Source organism: Setaria italica, chromosome V, assembly GCF_000263155.2.
Source record: "Setaria italica strain Yugu1 chromosome V, Setaria_italica_v2.0, whole genome shotgun sequence".
NCBI classification, from domain to species: domain Eukaryota; kingdom Viridiplantae; phylum Streptophyta; class Magnoliopsida; order Poales; family Poaceae; genus Setaria; species Setaria italica.
Genome location: NC_028454.1, coordinates 11,816,488 through 11,837,599, shown reverse-complemented (window position 1 = coordinate 11,837,599; position 21,112 = coordinate 11,816,488). Strand labels below are relative to the sequence as shown.

At 45.4% G+C, this 21,112-nt stretch overlaps 3 protein-coding genes across 4 annotated transcripts; 2 read left to right on the top strand and 1 right to left on the bottom strand.

The window, feature by feature from the left end:
• The first annotated feature begins 5,976 nt into the window (after positions 1-5,976).
• On the top strand, positions 5,977-9,592 carry LOC101757314 (serine/threonine-protein kinase Aurora-2). The gene is made up of 9 exons (XM_004968445.3): positions 5,977-6,124; positions 6,909-7,019; positions 7,456-7,602; positions 7,695-7,790; positions 7,883-7,978; positions 8,064-8,160; positions 8,325-8,442; positions 8,974-9,046; positions 9,152-9,592. The coding sequence occupies exons 1-9, from the start codon at positions 6,086-6,088 to the stop codon at positions 9,251-9,253; spliced, it is 879 nt and encodes a 292-aa protein (XP_004968502.1). The 5' UTR covers positions 5,977-6,085; the 3' UTR covers positions 9,254-9,592.
• Positions 9,593-9,773: 181 nt separating this feature from the next.
• LOC101756917 (ATP-dependent 6-phosphofructokinase 6) lies at positions 9,774-13,369 on the bottom strand. Of its 2 annotated transcripts, none has more exons than XM_004968444.2 (11): positions 12,931-13,369; positions 12,516-12,562; positions 12,358-12,397; positions 12,069-12,269; positions 11,533-11,745; positions 11,375-11,443; positions 11,152-11,281; positions 11,002-11,042; positions 10,681-10,905; positions 10,272-10,475; positions 9,774-10,180 (listed from the first exon to the last, which is right to left on the bottom strand). In XM_004968444.2, exons 1-11 carry the CDS (start codon positions 13,153-13,155, stop codon positions 9,956-9,958), a joined length of 1,620 nt encoding a protein of 539 aa, XP_004968501.1. In that variant the 5' UTR covers positions 13,156-13,369; the 3' UTR covers positions 9,774-9,955. The 2 variants fall into 2 exon arrangements, with proteins under 2 accessions (XP_004968501.1, XP_012701993.1); XM_012846539.2 differs by lacking the exon at positions 12,931-13,369 and adding an exon at positions 12,869-12,887 and having other exon boundaries at positions 9,783-10,180.
• A 5,871-nt stretch (positions 13,370-19,240) lies between these two features.
• On the top strand, positions 19,241-20,491 carry LOC105914383. The gene is made up of 2 exons (XM_012845948.1): positions 19,241-19,369; positions 19,640-20,491. The coding sequence occupies exons 1-2, from the start codon at positions 19,241-19,243 to the stop codon at positions 20,489-20,491; spliced, it is 981 nt and encodes a 326-aa protein (XP_012701402.1).
• Positions 20,492-21,112: the final 621 nt, after the last annotated feature.

Here is a 21,112-nt window from a genome sequence, read left to right as displayed (position 1 = left end):
AGAATAGCTAGTTGTTCATCTAGATAGACAAGCAAACAGTTAAGACAGTGAGTTAAATGTTCAATGATGCAAGAAATCCATCTAGTAGCTAAAAGAGCACAAAGCAATGATTGCTTACTTTAGCTTGAAAATGATACTAGCAACCTGATGTCCAAAGCATTGTTGGCATGCGTCGTTGAACTGCATGAATTAAACAACTGAGAAGAGCAGAAGCTGCAATAGGAGATCAAAATAGTGAGAATTAAATTCTGTAGCTGCAGCTGAGAGCAAAAACCAACGCAAGAAGCAGTGGAGCAAATGGTTGAAAAATCAGAGTCTAGTAAACCAAGAACAGAAGCCCGAGCTCCCCTTCAGTTTCTTAGAATTCGACCTGCACAACTCCAATTCAGAAAAGTTTCAAGACGCAAGCTCCTCTCCACACAAATGAACAGATCAAAAAAGAAGCCTCCTAAAAGATCAGAAACTCTGCATCGATTCAGGGAAAAATAAAGAACCCTAAGAAAAGAACCAGACTAAACAAAACATCAAATTTGAGAGATTTGAGGGAGGAATTTGCTAGGGAATTACCACAGGCAATCTCACTAATGCTCCAGCATGAATTCCCCGAAGGAAAATTTCCTCCACTTGCACTCGAATCCGACGAATGAAAATTCCCCCAAAATTCACCTGAAAATGCAGAAAAAGAAAAAATCTTTCAAGAACAGGAGGGGAGACTAAGCAACCAGGACATGGATTAAGCAAACAAATCAAAATCTTGATACAAGGCAAGGAAACCACCCTCATCCTCCCACTCTTGATTTCATATGAAGCCCATGTCTAGTCTAACGAGAAGGAAAAACAAAAACTTCAAGAACTGACTCTCTCAAGCAGCCATCTTTTTGGCTATATGGTCCATGGCTAAAGACTAAAATACCCCTACAGCTACAACTAGGATACATACCCTCGTAGGGGCAAAATTATTCAGATTTTTGTAGACGCAAGCTTCGTGATGGCGCCACGCGCCCTCCTTCTCGAAGCTCTGACCGCACTGGGCTCGCCCCCAGTTTTGAGGCCCAAACCACCCAAACCGTCCATCTCTGCTTGGCCGCCACGCGACCTTCTTGATGTCGACCGTGTCCGGCCTCCACCAAGCTTATGACGCCTCTGTGCCGCTTGACTCAACCGACGTCATCTCCATCCCGTCATGTTCTCTTGCTCTTCTATGCACCTTGTGGATCGCCCATGACTCCGCTTGGACTCCTCGGATCCCTCGGTCCAAGCCTACTCGTGTTCACCCTTCACTACCCTTGGTCCATCGACATGAACCTTTTGCTTGACCTTCACCGCACGCCGTCGGCTGCCATGTCGCACCTTACACCTACACACCACAAGTCAAGAGCAACATCATTCCACACAACATTGTCAATTACTCATCATCCAAGGGTGACCACCATTGGTCCTCAATAAGCAATCAAATCAGATTAATATATACATTTTGGACCATTAATATCTGTAATTTAGAAAGCTGAGTACAGAATATATATAAATTTGCCATTCCTGGCAACTGCATGAAATTCAGATCTCACGAAATGTTGTGTGAAACAATCATGGCTTAACAAACAAGCAGAAACACAACATGAACTCTTCCTTGAAGACCTATTCTGTACTTTGATTGCAGCTCAATCAGGAGACACAACTCATACTTGATTGGATGGGCAGAAAAACTACTGTCACAAAAAATTGAAATAAGAGTTAGCACACAATTCATGAGGTATTGAGGAGTGTGTAGATTAAAAAAAACCTTTAGCTCAGTTCTTAAAACATGTCTAAAGTACCAAGGCATTCACAAACAAAGTGATACCAATGATAGGCACCCTACTGATCTGCATTTTCAAGCACAGTCATATGAAGCCGAAAAATTAGACAGGACAAAGCAAGTGAAATAACCTGGAAATTCAAGAAGAAGTACTTCGATAGTTTTATTATTTTGGGAAAAGCAAGAATCATCAAACACTAATCAATCTATTTTCTACTTAAAGAGACATTTGGTTTGGTTTGGGAAGGAGACACGTTGTTGCAACATTATTGCTGCACACACATGAAGGATGATCCAACATTTATTTCTAAGTTGGGACAAATAATAAAAGTATATTTTGGACCACAAGTACGTGATTGTAGATTGTAGAAATAGTTGCGACAAATAAGCAGGGAGGCTCAAAGCAACTTTGTGGCCAAAATGAACTAAGCAGACTCTGAAATCCCTGAAAAATGGTAGCAAGATGCAGGTGTAGCATCTTTGCTTAATTCGTGAGTAGTCTGGTAATTCTTTCTAGGATTCTAGACTAAACTCACTGACATAAGCAAATCCTGGAAGACGACGTTGGAGATGATGATACCAGAAGTGCTCATCACCTCAAGCAGGTGAGGCCTTGTGTAGGGCAGTGTACCTTTCTTCCACATATTCCACCAGACACTGCCTTGACCATCAATAATTCCATTCTCACCTACACAGATCACGATTGCCATAACAAACTATCATTTCTATGAACAACCTAACTGATGATTTCCTTTATTATGAATAATGCCATTCTGTGAGTTTGCACAGATTATTTTGTTCATAGCTTTTTATAAAATGCATTTGTGAATGGAGATTGAGATTTCTGATATTTTTGCATCTTATTAATTTCTCCATAGCATGTTTCTTGGGAATATGACCGAAATAATAAGCATAACAAGTTTCCTAAAATTGAGGCATCGCTAAAAATCAGATATTAGAAATAAAAATAGGAGCTTGAGCAAGCAAGTAGTGGAGAGTTGTTTTTTTCCAAATTATGTCATCATGATAACTTGATGCTATTTCTAAATGCAAACATGTTAGCCACATAGGTTGGTGACAAAAATATAGTTGATAGATTACTATCAGCAGTTTCCAGTGGACTATCCAAGATATACACCGATCAGGAAAACAGAAAGGAACATCGGTAAAATTCAAGGAAAGAACTACAATACCTCAACCTTTCCATCACGGGAGGAGGTAAAGCAGAGGGCGATTGCAGACACAAAGGAAGCCGGTAGCACCTGTGCATCCAGGGAAGGACCCGGTGCTCAAACGCGACGCTAGACAGGGCCTTACAAATAAATGCGCACATATAAGGTTTGTCCCATGAATTAAGCTATCTAATTTGGCACATTTGTTGAAAGCTTATGTTTTTTAAATGCTACCAAACAAAGTAACCATGGACAGTTGTTTGTCTACTTAGAGCCTTACTGTATTGATTGGATAAGACTTGAATCCATTTTGATGCTTGATAAAATTGGACCACTAATCAGAGTAATAGATTAATGCGATACATGATAATATTGGACCCTTAATCAAGAGTAATATAGAATTTGGGAATTACATCTATCGATTTGCATATATTCCTTTAGTTGCTCGCTCCTATTCGCCGCTGCTTGACGCTTCAAGCTTTTTTCCTACAGGCCGCTGCTCTAGGCCCGTGGCCTGCAACAAGCGCCAGCGCACGCCTCTGTGAAGCCTCTCTGGCACCAGACCTCATGGGCCTCACACGCCAGCGCCGCCATGTCGTGCTTCCTAACTTGGGGAGGCATCTCGGGCGGCACAAGAAGAGGAGCTGCGAGGGGGAGCTTGGGGCAAGGAGCCAAGCGTAGAAGAAGCCCCCACTGCAGCTGCTTCTCATCTCCGTGACACTATACGGACCCACACCATGCCGCCGCTCGTCCTCGCGTCGCCATCGATCTAATTGTCACCAGGAAGAAGGGGTCTCGAGAGGTAGGACCGGCCTGCCGCGATGCGTCCCTGCTGGCCTAGCCTGCCCGCCGTGCCAGTGCTGGCTGGCCCCTACCCCGACATACCGCACCACCGGGGCCGCAGCAATCCGCGCTAGGCCCGTGCCGCACTGAGGCTGAGCTGCCAGGCCACCGCAGCATCGGGGCCGGCCGTCCCCCCACCCCATGCCCCATGCGGAAGATCTGAGGTATGAGTGTGTGGATGAGAATGGAAGAGAGGAAGGGAGGGGGAAAAGGAAGGGAGGACCTCAGCGTGGGCTTTGTAGACGGTGCGGCGCATGCGGGCATAGCCCCGAATCGAGACTTGGTACACCTGGATCCGGACCTCGTCTGCAGTGAGCAGCCGGAGCACGGCCTCGAGGTGCACCTGCTTGGATGGTGACGCCAAGGGTCCGCCGCTCGTAGCCGGCCATCGCGCAACAGCTCCAACGCGGGGAGCAGCCCCGGCCTGCGGTGAGGTGTCAGCCACCGTCGCTCCCACTTCGAGCCGCACCCCGTGCTGGATCTGGATCCCGCGGAAGCGGGCGGGGTGGCTGCGGCGGTGGAGCAACAGCCGGGGCGGCTGAGGTGGAGAGCAAGGAGGGGCGGCGGAGGTAGGTGGAGAGGGAGAAGGTGAGAGGAGGTAGTGGCGGAGAGCAGGGAGCGATGAGAGGGCGGCGGCGGGGAGGAGAATGAGGGGAAGTTAGGGTTCGAGGCTGTGGGAGGGGATTTCTGAAAAGTGCCTCGCGCGGGGTATACATGAAAATGACATCATCATCGATTTTTTCGTTCTTCGCGTCGACATAAATTTTAATTCGAGGGTTTATACAAAAATAATTCGAATGCGGTTACTGCGCGGGCTGTCTGAGCTGGACTTCATTGCAATTCTTAGAATCTGGAGGTTTTTTTGAAAAAAGCCAAAGCCGCAGCTGAGCGCCACGCGTCCCCTTTTCGCGTGGGTTGTGGGCGTGCGAGCAACGGGGAGGGGCTTTTAATCAAGCTGATTGTGACCCCTATTTTTTCACAAATTAACAATACAGCTGTCGCGAAAATTTCTCTTTCTTTTGTCTTTTATTTTTGTTTCGATTCGGTAAAAATCTGTTCATAAGAAGCTGAAAACGAAGACGTGAATCAAGTCAATGATGTCGGTGATCTGGAACGTTCTTCCAAGCCGACAAGGAGCTCCGTTTGCCCGTACTTGTCCTGTAGAATAGATTTAAGTCAGCCGGAGCCTGCTGCTTGCCGTCTGACTTGGCCTCCGATCCGGAAATGATAAGACGCGAGGGCCAGATTTCTTAATCCGATCGCCGGATCCATTTTGCGGTGTCATTATGTGCCGGGATAACTGGTGGATCGGTCAGTAGCGTCTCGCGGCGTGCAACATGCTACTACTATATTTGCACAGATTCTAGGCCTGCTTCTATAGTGTATACAGTGCAGTACAGGACGCACACAAGTTGAGCTTTGTTAATGCGTGTGTTTATACTGTTTTTCCGGATGATGCTGGATGGATGCATCAGTCTGGGTGTAGTTTACATGCTAACGATATGGTGTGTTGCTTTCTGAAGCGTCATCAGCTCGGCTAGCTTGTTCCACTTGTGTGAGTGTGGTGTAGTTTTCTCAACGATGACTTGAGCCAATGATTGAATTTGTGTCTCAGAGAAGTAATGGTGAGAGGTAAGGGAAATGCTTCACTTACAACCTACTAGTAATAAACAAGTTTTTTTTGTCACTAGTAGAAGTGACTCGATACTAATGTAAGCAATTATGTCTTCTGGTCGTAAATGAGTTGTACAAATAATAGGTTGTATATACGTGTATTAAAACTTAAGAAAGCTTGAGGAGTTAAATACCTGGTAAGTTTCACTATCCATCAACAGAGAAGGCATATGCTTACATCTCTTCAGAGTTAATTCCACAAATCCCATCACGATACCATGTGGACCCAAAATCCCTTGACCAGGAAACGTAACGGCCCAGCTTACTCTTTTCAACAGGGCCTAAAAATGTCAATACAGCAGTCGCGCAAGCCCATAATCCAATTCGGCGGCCAGCCTGGAAGCCCGGTCCAACTCCATCTCAACCTACCTCGAAACGGCTCGCGGCCCCGCACGTGAGCGGCACGGGCAGCCAGTACAGCAGCCAGCAAGGCAGCAAGGCGAGTAGGCGACCCAAGGATTCGACCGTTGCGTTCTCCGCCCAAATCTTAAAAGCCCCCGTGTCCGAGTTCCCCCACATCCACCCAGATCGCACCCAAATTCCAAACTCGCCTCGGCGCTCCCCTGCCCCTCCGGCCTCAGCCCGCTCCGCTACCCCAGCCATGGCGATCGCCACCGAGTCGCGCGGCAGCGAGGACAAGGTACGCCGCTCCGCCTCCTCCCCCCATCCCCTCCCTCCCTGGTCGGATCCCGCTGCGGTTGTCGTGGGATGATTCGGGGGCGTCTCGTCGCGTGGTGGGTGGGTCGATTCGTGGGGTTCGGCGAGCGATCGATTCGCGTGCTGGTAGCTTTGGGATGGTCGATTATCGTCGTGTTCGTGGTCAAATCGGTGGGGATTTAATCCCCGTTCCGTCAAATCTGTGGGGGATTTTCCGTCTCTCTTTTGCCCCCCTTTTGTGGGTGCTGGAGGCTGTGGACACGACAGGGTCAAGGAGACTTTTCTTATTTTCCTGGGTGTAGTATTCAGTGGGATGCTTATATTAAGCTATCGTTGCTTTTATTAGCTGTCTACTAGTCCATTTTTTTAATTCCTTTTGCGGAGTGATGGTTAGGGTTTGACTTCCATTCGTGCAAGCGTTTGCCCCCCCGCCCCTGTGTTTGGTTGGTTACAGCGTCAATGAAGTGAATAAACCGCTAGTTTTTGGCCATGTATGTTTGAGGTCCATGGGAACCTTAGGTTAGAATTTCTCCGCTTCATTTTGTTCCTGGTCAGTTGGTCCGGTTGTCCCAAAGTTTCATTCCATTGGCGCGATTTCGCAAACGAGGATTCATGATTATTTCAGCTTCTACTGATGGTTTGCTAGTTTAAAATCTGCGCCCTCCTGAGTACTGTGAATCTGTGATAGTGGTTGCTAGCTTTGTATCTGAAACTCCTGCAGGCTGCAGTGCAGGAAGGATAACATTGCCTTTTGTTTCCTTTTGCAGGCTTCAGCCCACGCTAATGAGGAGAAGAGGTGGGTTCTGTCTGATTTTGAGGTTGGCAAACCACTTGGGAGGGGCAAGTTCGGACATGTCTACCTGGCCAGAGAAAAGAGGGTAAACAAGATGCTTAAGTTTTCTTCTGTTCAATTGGCACTGTAATCTAGTATCTGAATTAAGCAAATGATTTACTGCACTGAGATTTCTGTGAGTTGATCAGCTTAGTATTAACATGTTCAGAAACATAATATTTGCCATCATGAGTTTTATATGTAATACTTTGCAGTAGAAATTCTGATGCTGTGTAATAAAATATAAATCTAGCAAACATGGTTAATACAACTTTTCATTATGTCGCGTGTGTTTTTTCCTTTGAGACGGGAGAAACCATAAGTACTGTGGAAATTAATGGCCCTTAATTTGCCAACAGCTAACATGTCGAATGTGAACACTGGAAATGTGTACTTTAGTATGCTCTACCCATTTATGTGCTTTGGTTGATCATCTTAGTGAGCAGCTAGGGGCTTACACTACTTTTTTTTCATGGAAACAGAGCAACCAGATCGTAGCTTTGAAAGTTCTTTTTAAGAGCCAACTCAAACAGTCCCAAGTGGAACATCAGCTGCGGCGTGAGGTTGAGATACAGTCTCATCTCCGTCACCCAAATATTCTTCGCCTGTATGGATACTTCTATGATCAGGTAAAAACATTTACAGTTCTAATATGGAATTACCCATCGCTGCACGTATATGCCAGATTGACCATCATTTGTGTGTCATACTGAATTGGCAGACTAGAGTGTATCTCATCTTGGAATATGCTGCCAAGGGAGAGCTGTACAAGGAGTTGACGAGGTGCAAACACTTCTCAGAGAGACGGTCAGCAACTGTAAGTTGATGCTCCACATATATACATGGTGAATTTATCTGCAGCCCTTTTTTACTTCAATGAAGTAGTAATGGAGATAACTATTTTTATAGTACATCGCGTCCCTCGCGAGAGCTTTGATCTACCTACACGGGAAGCATGTCATCCATAGGGACATTAAACCAGAGAACCTTTTGATTGGAGTCCAGGTAATTACATTTTGTTTTATTGGTCCTACTGATATGAGATGTATGCTTATGGATACTTAAGTTGTTGTACGTTTCCGTTGAGCAGGGCGAGCTAAAAATTGCAGACTTCGGCTGGTCTGTCCACACCTTCAACCGAAGGAGGACGATGTGTGGAACACTAGACTACCTTCCGCCTGAAATGGGTACTTTTGCTAACCATTTGCTTGCTTTTATTCCTTATCTCTCTACGTGAAGGGTAGATGGGCTGGCCCTCCGGCCACCCATAAAACATTTATCAACTGAGTCATGGTTTTTAGTGGCCTAGCTTGATTTCCTCGGCTCTGAAAACCTGTTCTGGTTTGTTCAGTTGAGAAGACAGAGCATGATTATCACGTTGACATCTGGAGCTTGGGTATACTGTGCTATGAGTTTCTTTATGGGGTCCCACCTTTTGAAGCGAAAGAGCATTCAGAGACATATCGAAGGTAACTCCACAACTCTGAATCGAAGTATGCAGTGATTTTGTCACTAACTTGTCCATATGTGCTTCTCCCGTAATCCAGTGTTCCTGATTATTTCTTCTGACTTATGGTAAATACACTTATGGTATCAACTTTGCCACCTTAACAGATGTTCCCTGTTGGAAAGTAAAATTTGAAGTTACACGTAAATGCTCATGTACCAAAGAGAGATCACAACAGCTCCACATGCTTTTAAGATCCATGATTTCTTCTACTCCCTCCGTCCTAATTTATAGGTCGTTTTGGCTTTTTTAGATGCATAGATATCATTATGCATCTAGACATATAGTATATCTAAGTGCATAACAAAGTCTATGAATCTACAAAAGTCAAAACGACCTATAATTTGGGACGGAGGGAGTATATATCATCAGCAGTTCTGCAGAACTCCAAGAATTAATTGATCAAAGCATATTTGTAGCATACTAGTCCTTGACACGTTTGCAACTTGGAGCAACTGCTGTTTCTGATTCTGTCATATTTACATGGATACAGGATAGTGAAGGTCGACCTGAAGTTCCCATTGAAACCGTTCGTGTCGCCTGCTGCCAAGGACCTAATTTCTCAGGTAAGAAGTTTCTGTCTCAACTTTTTACATATCTCGATGGCGACCACAAAATGGTTGTGTTCAGATTCAGAACCTCGCCAGTTTCTCACAATATTTTCTGTGCAGATGCTCGTAAAGAATTCCGCACACCGGCTCCCACTCCACAAAGTCCTTGAGCACCCGTGGATTGTCCAGAATGCCGACCCCTCCGGCGTGTACAGAGGGTAGAACACCGGCGGACCACTGCTGCTTCCTCCACTCTCCCCAATTCGAGGGGAGTGCGACTCCTTCCAATGGCTTCGGCCCTGCCACTAGGGCTTGTGTCACCCGATCTTTCCTCCCCTCACCCCGAGTTGTAGACATCTTGTAGCTCCGTGTAGCTCAGAAGAGAGATTCCAAGCGATGTTGATTAATGTGTGTATGTGCCATGGTGCCGTGATCTCATACGGCAAATTCCCTGTACTAATGTAGCAATTCCCTGTTGGACAACCTTCTTCTTACCCGTCTATATGAATATCGATTATAAACTTATTATCCTCCGGAAATTTAACTTCTGATGTGAGAGCCCACACGAGCCAAATCATGAACTGAGGATGATTGTTGTTTGTTGATGCAAGGATTTGTTGTGGACGATACCGTTCATGACCAGTAAGATTCATGTGGAGAGCTCGAGTTATATTTACTTGTGATGTTTTACCGTTACCTGACAAAAAAATTAATCCAGGAAGGCATGCAAGATGCAAAGCAATTAGCCACGAACAAAACTGAGCTTACTACAGCGAAGCATATATTATTACGCAATGCTCACAGTAGATTCGATTCTATCGTAGTGTATCTCTACAACGCCAGCACCCAAACAAAAAAATCAGAAGAAAAGGTTAAAAAAAAGATCATCTATAATTACATATGCTTAATATTCTTGTGCCCCCCTCACACCGCCGGTGGTGCCGACCCATTGCACTTGGGCGAGTTCTTCACCGGCGAGCTCTCGCCTTCCAGGAGCTGCGTGTTGTGCAGGTGATGCTCGTGATCGTCGTCGTGCTTCATGTTCTCAACGTCCTCGTGGCTCAGGAAGCAGGGCTGGTTCGTCGAGCACAGCACCCGCGCCCACATCCGGTCCGTGATCACCACCTTGTTCTGCTTCTCGGTGATCCTCTGCAAAAAAGATCGGTCCAGGTTTCAGGCCACCTGCATAGAGTGGTGTTCAGGAGCTGGGCTCAAGTTGGACAGAGGGCCCTGGACTTACGTAGAACGGGATGTAAGCGTGTCTGCCGTTGACCGGAGCGACGGTGAAGCCGGTGTACCCTGCCATTGCGCCATGGAGGGCGCTGTGAGCCAGCAGGGTGCAGTAGACGTTGTCGGATGCGTTTGATTTGACGGCACGGATCATGTAAGTCGGGTCGATGTATTTGAGAGTTATGGGGAAGTTGGGCTTCTTCTTGAAATGATCCTGCATGACAAAGAAAGGATAGGAATTCAGTATCGGAATGAGACCAGGCACACACCCAATGTTGTTCCAGCTCGAGAAAAGGACATAGAAACAAAGACAGCATTCAATTCTACGATGGGCTTGATTCCACATTGGGTTAATGAGGCAGAGAGCATGTCTGTCCCCAAATTGACAAGGAAATGAAAATTTGGACCACAAATCTGACCTTTATCTTCTGGGATAGCCAAAGGCCAACATCCAGAAGCAGCTTATTTCCAGAAGCATCCTGAGTGTCCACGAAATTCATGCTTTTTGCGATGAGATCCTGCCCGGCACCCTCAGCCACAACAATGACCATGTGACCATTGTCCTTGAGCCGTCTCTCGATGAACTCAAGGAGCCCTCCCTTCCCTTCAAGGTAGAAGGGTGACTCCGGAATCAAACAGCAATCCTGAGGTAACAAGTAGAATGAAGTGGTCAGCCATTTAACTCAATATTTATTCTCATATTGAATATGAGATAAATTAGCAGACTGATAAGAGCATACCACGTCGCGACTGGCTAGAGTAGCATACATTGCAATAAACCCTGCATCGATAGAATTTAAGCCCCTTAGTTACTTATAATCAAATGCTGCAAAGTATGCAGGAACTGACACAAGATGTCGCAGCAAGTTTGCATAGGAAGATTAACATACCACTGTTGCGACCCATTAGCTTCACAACACCAATGCCATTCTCTGCACTTTCAGCCTCGACATGAGCAGCATTGATAGCTCTCTGGGCCTCCTCCACAGCAGTGTCAAATCCAAATGACTTGTCAATCACCTGTGTAAGCAATTCAATATCAAGTTATAAGCAGGCATGAACAATGAATCGCTACTTTTTAAAGATCCAGGGCCACTAGAAAGAAGAAAGTACCGCAATGTCATTATCAATGGTCTTCGGGACACCAACAACAGAACATTTGAGGCCCCGTCTACGGACTTCCTGAAATCATGTTCCAAAAGTTTTGGAGTTACACAATGCATTCAGCATCTGACAAGCAATTAACAGAATCATCTGCATGCCTGTATTACCTCATAAATTACGGAAGCACCTTTCTGAGTACCATCACCTCCAATAATATAAACCTGATTAATACCCCGGTCCTGAAGACAATCCACAATTTTGGCAGTATCATGCCCTCCTCTTGAAGTTCCAAGGACAGTCCCGCCTCTCTTATGGATGTCATTCACCGATTTCGGTGTCAACGGAATAGTATTTTTAGAATAAAAACCCTTGTATCCACCCTACATATTACACACATAATTAGTCCAGAAAATAAAATAAGACAGATCAAAATATTGGTAAGTATTAATTTCATACTATATTACACAACATGTGGCTAGGTGGCAACAGGAAATGTTTATAATAGTTGTTACCGTCAATAATTGAAACCTTACCTAAATCAACGAAATAAGCAGTTCAAAAAGGGAACAAATTAACTAGTAAACATTGTCAGCATCGTAACAAAGCAGTTTGATGCACCTAAAAACTAATTAGGGGCATTGTAACTTCCACACAAGAAAGAATTAAAATGTTTTCACAAGATGACCACTCTAAAGCTCCTCACCTCTATGCCAACAACGCTGGTGACACCATACATATCATACAACCCGCAAACAAGCTCACGGACCACCGTGTTCAGCCCGGGGCAGAGGCCTCCGCAGGTGACAATGGCCGCGTTCACCTCATCAGACTGGAAATAAACCCTCTGCCGTGGCCCAGCACGCCGGAAGTGAGTGCCCCTCGCACTGGTCTTATGAACAACAATCTGCAATCAGTGACGCACGCAATTAGCCCCAAGCCACATCACCCTGGAGTCTTCACTTCATTGTTTGCCGCAAAAAAAGAAGCCTCACCTTTTGCGTGACGGTGTCGTCTGGGTTGACGAAATACTGCCTGAGAGAACACGTGGTGGGAAGAAAGGTCAGCTTTGGAACATCCGTGTCGGGATGGATAAGAATCAAATTCGGATGGAAGCAGTAGAATGGAAGCCCGAAATGAGGAGAATTCTTACTTGACGACCGAATACGCCGGATTGTCTTGGAGGGGATTTGGGAAAGTCTGCAGATCGACAACACCAAAAATCAGCAATCAGTGAACATGAAAAGCTAAAAGTTCATATACTGTTTCAGTCTTTCAGCTGCTGATTCCCCCTATGCTACAAACACCATCTCGGACGAACTAATCACTTTTAGTATGAGACCAATATATGATAACTCAAATCCAAACTAGAATCCGCAGGCCCTGAACCAAATATAGACCAAAAGGAGCCAAGAAAAGGCGGCAAAAATCTCATTTTTCCCAAGGAAAAAAAATGGCACAGACCGAAAAGAGTCAAGAACTTTACAGTCCACGCCGGGAACTAACCGTCAGGAAACCAACAGACCCCAACGTGAGACACCAAGAACATGGGGGACTCTCGCACGCACCGGGAGCTCGGGCAGGTAATCCGTGAGGTGCGGCACATCCTCGAGGACGTACCCCGCGTCGCCGCCCGCCAGCTTCTTCTTCATCGCCCACTTCCCCGCCGGGGACGGCTTCCCGCCGTTCGAGGCCGCGGCGGCGGAGCCGCCGTGGAAGGGGTCCTTCAGGTCAAGCAGCTTCTTCTTCACCGGCGCCGCCAGGGGCGCAGGAGCGACGCCAACGGCTTCCATCGCAGGGGGCCCCGTGTCGGTGAACACAAAGCAGGGTTCTTGTCCGCCTGGTCTGCGATCAAAGGATTTCAGTCCGATCGCGCGGCTATCTAAACCTTTCTGCGAGTAATCTGTGGCTGTTCTTGGCGTCTGGGGAAGCCGCGCGAGCTTTATATATTGGGCTTGGGGCTGGATTAGCGGCCAGCGCCGCCGTTAAACGTCGCGTTTGACGACGGCGACGGAGGCGGACCGGAGAGGGGCAGGGGAGCGAACAGAAGGTTCGCGGGTTCGGAACAGGGGCTGCGGTTTCCGTTTATTTGCGGATCTGCCATTTCGTGGCGTGCCGTACGGTTTGGAGAGGAAGAAATGCTCCAGCGCCTATAGAAAGTGGAATATTCCCCAACACAAGTATGGCGTGCAATTCTTTTTTATAAAAAGTTTTACTTTCCTATTTTAATTTGGATTAGGATTGATTAGTGGATGATACGAAAGATGAAATGACATGACACAATACATAATAATTAATAAGATTTATTATGACGGTAAAAAGTGTAATGTTGTTTTTTTAGGAATATATGTGGACCTAGAAAATGTGGGATAGCTCGCACTGGGGTGGGAAAATAGGTAGAAAAAACAGGAAATATTTTTAACAGAATAGGTAGAAGAGCTATATGCCAAAAATTAGAACTCATTGATATAGTTATAAATATGATTAAGTGCGGTTTAGTACGGATAACCTAGCCAAAATGCATTGTATATTTTAAACACCATGCTAGATAATAAGTATATCAAACTAGACTTGAGCATAAAAATCATGGTTTGGCTTGGGCCGAGCGTTGTGCTGAAACTAATTTGTTGTCTCAAAAAAATCGATCCGACCCAAACCTAATCTAAAATAATTAAATTTTTTTCACTAAAAATTGATGGATGGTCTGGCCTGATGGGGTTAATTGGGCATGGATTTTAGTCCAAAAGGAAACGAGTTTTCATGGACCTAGACCAACCCGCATTATGCTCAAGTATAGATAAAAAAGCATTATAGTCGAGGTAATGAGCAATCGGACTGAATTGAGTTGTACTTTGACCAGCTTTTACACTGTGAAATATGTTTACAATGATGTGTCCAACTTAGAGCTTCATAATCTTGCCACTTTTTTCTCCAACACTAACCTTGTCAATGTGAATATGAGAATTGTTTTCACGACCTACCTTGACATATCAAAGGCTTATGCAATGCAAGATATTTCGGCTGTGTGCTCGAACTTTATATAGCTTTTATTACTTTCACTTGGGAAGGAAAAAGATATTGCTTGGTCAATGTGGTTTGGTCTAAGGTACTTTTGCTCTCGCAAGGCTCATCGAGTACAAAAGCATGGGCATGTCGTGCCTAGGCGCCTAGTAGGCAATAGAACTGGCCGTCAGCTCATGTTTTTCTCTGGTCCCATTCCATTTCCATGCACGGATTCGAAGATTCGTGCCATGACGCTCTCCCATATCTCCATTTTCCCCTTCATTTCGCAAACCAGGGGCATAAATGGGAAGGCTGCTAACGCTTGTGCTTCGTGGAGGAAAAACTGTTGACTCGCGTGCTCCCCTGCGGTGGGAGCCACACCCCTGCACACCCACCAAGTTGGAAAGAGGAGGGCAAAACGGTCAGTACGGACTGTTGGCGTCAAAGAGAACGGCGGCATGGGTCGTAATTTTATACAAACACAGGTGCCATTCCAAGTGAATACTTTGGCATGAGGTGTCGTGTCACCTAGAAACATCATTCCGCAGAGGCTGAGGGAGACGGGGCACGGGATTCAACTAATCACAAAGGCAAGCGATCACAGGCCAGAAGAAATGTTAATGATTTTAGGCCATGTTTAGTTACCTCCAAACTCCCAACTTTAACACTATGTAAAAAGAAGATTCCCCATCACATCAAACTTGCGGTATATACATGGAGTACTAAATGTAGATGAAATTAAAAACTAATTGCACAGTTTTGTTGTACTTTGCGAGACGAATCTTTTGAGCCTAATTAATCAATATTTGGACAATAATTCACAAATACAAACGAAACGCTACAGTTGCGCATTTATGGTAAAATGCCAATTTTACCACTCCCAAATTGAAAAGTAAACAAGACCTTACTTCTTAATTAACACTGTTAATTGTGGAAGAAAATCAGTTTCTTCTTTTTCTTGACAGGAAAGCAAAAAAGAGTTTCTAGAGCATGATGATTACACATTACTACTATAGCATTCTAGATTTTGTAGGAGGAGACGGCAAACGGTGACACACCGTGTCACCACGACCACCAATCAGCTTTGACCTATTTTACGCAAAATGAGATACTATAGCGTGAAGCTATTTTGCAAGCCGATGTTAAAATGAATTAGAAGTCCGAGTGAAGTTATTATTTTTAATTTTATCCACTTTTACTTCAACGGTAAAACTGTTTTGGAAGAAGACCCAAAGGGAACGGGAACATGGTGATTGTAACTCCAACTCCGGCCATTTCTTTCCATCCTCTCCTTTTCTTTCCCCTCAACCTGCAATCCTCTCCACCGCCCATCCGCTCGCTGATTTCGACCTCCCAAGTCCAGCCACCTTGCAGCGTGTAGATTGGCACCATCAACTTTTGGTTGGAGGCTGCTGTTTTATTGGCCAAGCATGCTGTGGCTGTGGTAGGGCTCAGCTTAAACAAGGAGAGATTATTGCCGTTGCTTTCCGGGTGACGCGTGGCTGCTTGGCTCTGAGCAGCATGCCGCGTGACCATGGCCGTCACGGGGCTGCCTGCCTGGCCTTCATAATGCACTTCTTTTTTCTCCCTTCGAATACAATCACTCCGAGGCAGTCTTTGGTATCTTATTTAGGAGGTGTTTGATTTCTGGAGCTAAAGTTTAGTCCGTATCATATCGAATATTCGAAGGCTAATTAGGAGAACTAAATATAAGTTAATTATAAAACTAATGGCACGTATAGAGGCTAAACAACGAGACGAATCTATTAATCCTAGTTAATCCATCATTAGCAAATGTTTACTGTAGCAACACATCGTCAAATCATGGACTAATTAGGTTTAATAGATTCGTCTCGCCATTTAGCCTCCACTTATGTAATGGGTTTTGTAAATAGTCTACGTTTAATACTTCTAATTAGTATCTAAACATTCGATATGACGGGGCTAAAGTTTAGGGGAGGAACCAAACATCTAAGGATAATGAAAACAATTATCAGTGTATAAAATAATGGATTAGAAAAACAGGTCCCCTCCTGGTTCCCAAGACGCTGGGAGACCCTACCGCTAGTGGTGATGGTTCCTTAATGTCTGCCAAAATGGAAAAATCGGGGTCACCTTTTTAAAAAAAATTTGTAGCGGAACACGCACTAGATTGATGATACTGAGGACATTGTTTTTGACGCATATTTGACCGTGATTACTGCTGCTAGTTCTGGTTCCCTGATTAAGATCTGCCGTATACTGTATCGTTGCCCCTTCCACAATCCACGCGGTTACGTTGTGGATTGCTAGGTGCGCAGCCAACTATCTAGAACAACCTTCTTGAGCACCAAGGCATACACACATTACCATTTCTTTTTTTTTTTTGAAAGCTCACATTACCATTTATTAACAGTACATGAGCAGTACAGGGAAAAAGTTATCTTCTTGCTCGTTATGGTTGCAAAATTTCCTCTTGCATGTGAGCTCAAGATTGAATATAATTACCGGGGCAGTCAACCAGTAAAATCATATTCCCCTGGTGAAAAGGGCGAGACATTATATCCATCACCACAGTTCAATTTTTCAGCCGATCTGTGCATACCTCCGGCTGCTACATGCACGTCGATCAAAGAGTATACGGACGAGAGGAGACTTGTGCCCTCTGCACTGCTCACATGACGTCCAGCATCGGAAGAAGCCACGGCCGACCACGCATGTTCTTCATTCGCCTCTCCATGTGATGGAGGCCCTTGAAAAAACGACGAGCACTCAAAGACCTTTTTTTCTTTGATTTTATCTAGAGACTATGTGCGATCCGTCTTGGCTTCCTCAACCGCCCACCAGGCCATCTGCTGCAAATTCTATGAAAACTTTCTTTGCTTCCTCCAACGAATATAACTTTAAAGTAACAACCACTCATAACATAGCATCAGAGAACATTATAAAAAGAAGTAACGTATAGAATATTTGTTGATCTGTGGTCAAAACCAGCGGGCTTCTGATAAGCTCTCACATGGTTTTGTGATAAGCTAATCGCTTGCCAGGTGATAGGCTGCCTGCCCCTCGTTTTCGCCGGCCATGGGTGGTGTGTCATCATCCAGCAAGCGCAGGCAGGAGCAGGATTCCCTTGAAGATGCCCTGATGCTGCTCCTGACACTTGATTGGATATTCGGCAATCGGCTATCAGAGATTAGGTTTGGGATGACTAGTTTAATAGCAGCTTATGCACTAATACGTACTACTAATATTCTTCTTTGCCGACCAAATCCAAGCCCATCTTGCTAGGACTTTGCCGGCTCGCCTTTGTGTGTTAGTGTTGTTCATGTATGTGTTGCTGTTAACCTTTAGGTGAATATATTCGAGGCTAAACCACACCTACCTATGTCATTTCATATAAAGAAACTTCATGAGCTTTTTGTGGTGAGTTTTCCTACATGAAAAATTCCGGCACAAAAATCATGTGCAGCTGCATGTAGTTGATCGTCATAAAATACCACAAAAAGGACCATTCATGATGGTCTCCTTATCTGAAATTGACTACTTGTATTATACATCACCTCCAAAAACTTGGCGTTAATTGCCGTCCACTTCTTGCCTAGGGTTTGCTCATGATTCACGAAAACTACGACATATGACAATGGCAACAGAGAGCAAAGAAGAATTTCTCTATGAAAAGGGAAAGAAGATCGAAGAGGATTAATCCAAAGATCCTTCTATTAGGAAATAAATTAAGCTTTTAGCTAGAGGCGAAGTCAAGCTTTGCCAATTCCCTGGCTTACCTCATTCCAACTGGAGTCGGCCGGAGCCAATCAGATGGAGAGAGTACGTTAGCGATCAAATTACACGCCAAATCAAGTGGAAGGAGCATAAACCAACTTGAAAAGTACTTCCTCCGTCCCAAATTATACTATTCGTTTTGAATTTTCTAGGTGCATAACTTTTGCTACGTATTTAGACATAGCATATATCTAGATACATAGCAAAGTCTATATATCTAAAAAAGTTAAAACGAATAGTAATTTGGGATGGAGGAAGTAACATGCATTATTTATGATTAAGCAGTGATGTTGCATTAGGTTTCACACTTCTACTTCTTAATACTCCATTGGTGAAACCCACACTTCTACTTCTTAATACTCCATTGGTGAAACCAAGCACGACATTTGATGGCTACCTTTACCTATATGTTTCGTCTGATCTCTATCCATTGGTGACAGTTAAGGTTTGATATATGCATAAACTACCTAATAAACTACCTAATGATGAAGGAAGCGAAAACTACATCCACCTGTAGCACCTTGCAAAATCTGTGTTTAAACTATCCCTAGTCATCGAATAGCATTTGTGCAACATAGAAAAACATCTAATTGCTACCTTTTGACGTAGCACCTTGCATATTGTTTAGCTTTCATTCTTCCTTCTGAAAGATTAGCTTTCATTCTTCGAGTTGGCTCCATCAAATGAACTGTTGCTCAAAAGCGAAACTTTGCGATAATTAAAGCAACGTTCTTTTTATGAGCATAGTTAAATCAATTTTAGTGCCGTCCTTCGAAATCAACATTTTTTTTGGAAGCGATGTATACTGTGTCTTATAGGATGCTAATTTTGAGATGCATGCACTACTCAATTACACCGAAAAGCCTAAACTTATTGTTAGCACTAACAAATAGGATAGCGCCCGGTTCTTCAGGGTCGTTAAATCTAGTGCTGGTCTTTCTCATTCTATAACTGACTGCACGTTAGCCGTTATTGTAGGACGCCCAACAGTGCCCTCCACATGTATAAACTGACTGAGAGATGATCAATGAAGATTCTCGATTGCCTCTCCATCTCTTTCATGGTATTATCTTAACACTTATGATCCGCATCTTCCGCTGCTCCTCCTTCCCTCCAATGGCACACAACCCCTCATCCTCCTCCTCCAGTACCTCTGTTGTGCACCATGACATCAATCCCTTCCACGTCGCCACCCCTATGCCTGTTGCCGCTTCCACCGTTCAACTCATCAACATCCGCTCCCATGTGCTGGAGACTTTGGACCTCCATGACTCCAATTACTCGGCTTGGAGCTCCTTCTTTGAGCTCACTTTCTGCAAGTTCGGCATCTTCGATCACATTGACACCCAAACTCGCCTCTACGATGCTGAATGGACGTAGATCGACCACTGCATCGTGTCCTGAATCTACCTCACCGTCTCCAAGACGATCCGCGACATGGTGTTCCAACTCCGCACCACGGTGTACTCTCTCTAGCTCAACGTTCGTGGTCTCTTCCTCAACAATGCCACACAGCAAGTCGTCTACGCCTTCCAGGACTTCCACAACCTTCACCAAGGGGACCTCTCCGTCGGTGATTACTGCTGCCGCCTCAAGCGCCTGGCGGACAACCTCACCAATGTCGGCCATCCCATCACCGATCAAGACCTCGTCGTCAACACCATGCACGGCCTCAGCTCCAAGTTCAACAACGCCCTCGGCGTCATCGGTGCCATGAACCCGATTCCGTCGTTCCTGTGGGTGCACTCCTACCTTCTTCAAGAGGAGAGACGCATGGATCGTACCCACGAGATGGAAGACGCCAACGCCCTCCTCGCCACAGGCTCGAACTCCTCCAGCACGGCGACTGCTTTTGTCGCCATGGGCTCCTCCACCGAGGTACCCTTCAAGCCGCCCTCCTCGACGACGACCACACCACCGGCCTTCTCCCTCACCAAAGGCGGCAACGACCTCAAGAAGAGGCACAAACAGTCTGACGGCAAGAACCGCTCCAACGCTAGCCCCACACTGCCAAATCTGACGGCGCCGCCTCAAGCTAATTGGGGATCGGTGTACAACCCTTGGACTGGTGTTGTCCAAGCTTGGCCGATGCCGCCAGCCAACTGGCGTGGCCCCAACACCGGCATTCTCGGCAACCGCCCGGGTGCTCCGTCGCATGCCATGATGGTGTCCACCCCTGGACAGACCCAGCAAATCAGCTTTGGTGCGCTGGCCAACCTCTTCATCGAGCTCCATGGCCAGTTGTTGTCCACCGCCACCTACAATGGCAGTGGTGACTGGTTCCTCGACACCGGTGCATCCACACACATGGCTACACACCCTAGTTTTCCCCGTGCCTCCCCTTACCTCCTGATTCAGCTTATGTGATCGTTGGCAATGGCGAGCCCCTCGCCGTCACTCACACTGGCGCAGTTTCTTACCCCACCTCCACTACTCCCCTACATCTCAAGAATGTTCTTGTTTGCCCTTCGCTTATTAAGAATCTTGTATATGTTCGTGCTCTTACACATGATAATCTTATCACTGTTGAATTTGATGCATTTGGATTCTCCATTAAGGATCTTCGCACGAGGACAATGCTCCTCCGCTGTGACTCCACCGGTGAGTTGTACCCTCTACGCCACCACCACCACCAATCACCACAGCCTCCTCATCGCCACTTCATCCAAGTTGTGGCATGCCCGTCTCAGTCACCTTATCAACAATTCTTTGTCAAGTTTACTTTGATCTTTTCCTTTCTCTTGCTCTTGTCTAGATGATCACTCATGTAATGTCTTTCGGCTTGGCAAACATGTGTGACTTCCATTCGCTAGATCAAATAATGTAGCAAGCAGACCCTTTGAGCTCTTACACTGTGATGTGTGGACGTCTCCAGTTATTAGCAATTCTGGTTACAAATTTTATCTTGTTATACTTGATGATCGCACTCACTATGTTTGGACATTTCCCTTGAGTAACAAGTCTGATGTTCTTCCCACCATAATTTGC

Coding starts and splice junctions, on each gene's coding strand:
- LOC101757314 (XM_004968445.3), top strand. CDS start 6,086: ATGGCGATCGCCACCGAGTCGCGCGGCAGCGAGGACAAG. Junction 7,020..7,455: donor ACCTGGCCAGAGAAAAGAGG/GTAAACAAGATG, acceptor TCATGGAAACAG/AGCAACCAGATCGTAGCTTT. Junction 9,047..9,151: donor CCAAGGACCTAATTTCTCAG/GTAAGAAGTTTC, acceptor TTTTCTGTGCAG/ATGCTCGTAAAGAATTCCGC.
- LOC101756917 (XM_004968444.2), bottom strand. CDS start 13,155: ATGGAAGCCGTTGGCGTCGCTCCTGCGCCCCTGGCGGCGCCGGTGAAG. Junction 12,398..12,515: donor CCGGCGTATTCGGTCGTCAA/GTAAGAATTCTC, acceptor GTGTTCTCTCAG/GCAGTATTTCGTCAACCCAG. Junction 10,181..10,271: donor ACGCTTACATCCCGTTCTAC/GTAAGTCCAGGG, acceptor TCTTTTTTGCAG/AGGATCACCGAGAAGCAGAA.
- LOC105914383 (XM_012845948.1), top strand. CDS start 19,241: ATGGCACACAACCCCTCATCCTCCTCCTCCAGTACCTCTGTTGTGCAC. Junction 19,370..19,639: donor TCATCAACATCCGCTCCCAT/GTGCTGGAGACT, acceptor AATGCCACACAG/CAAGTCGTCTACGCCTTCCA.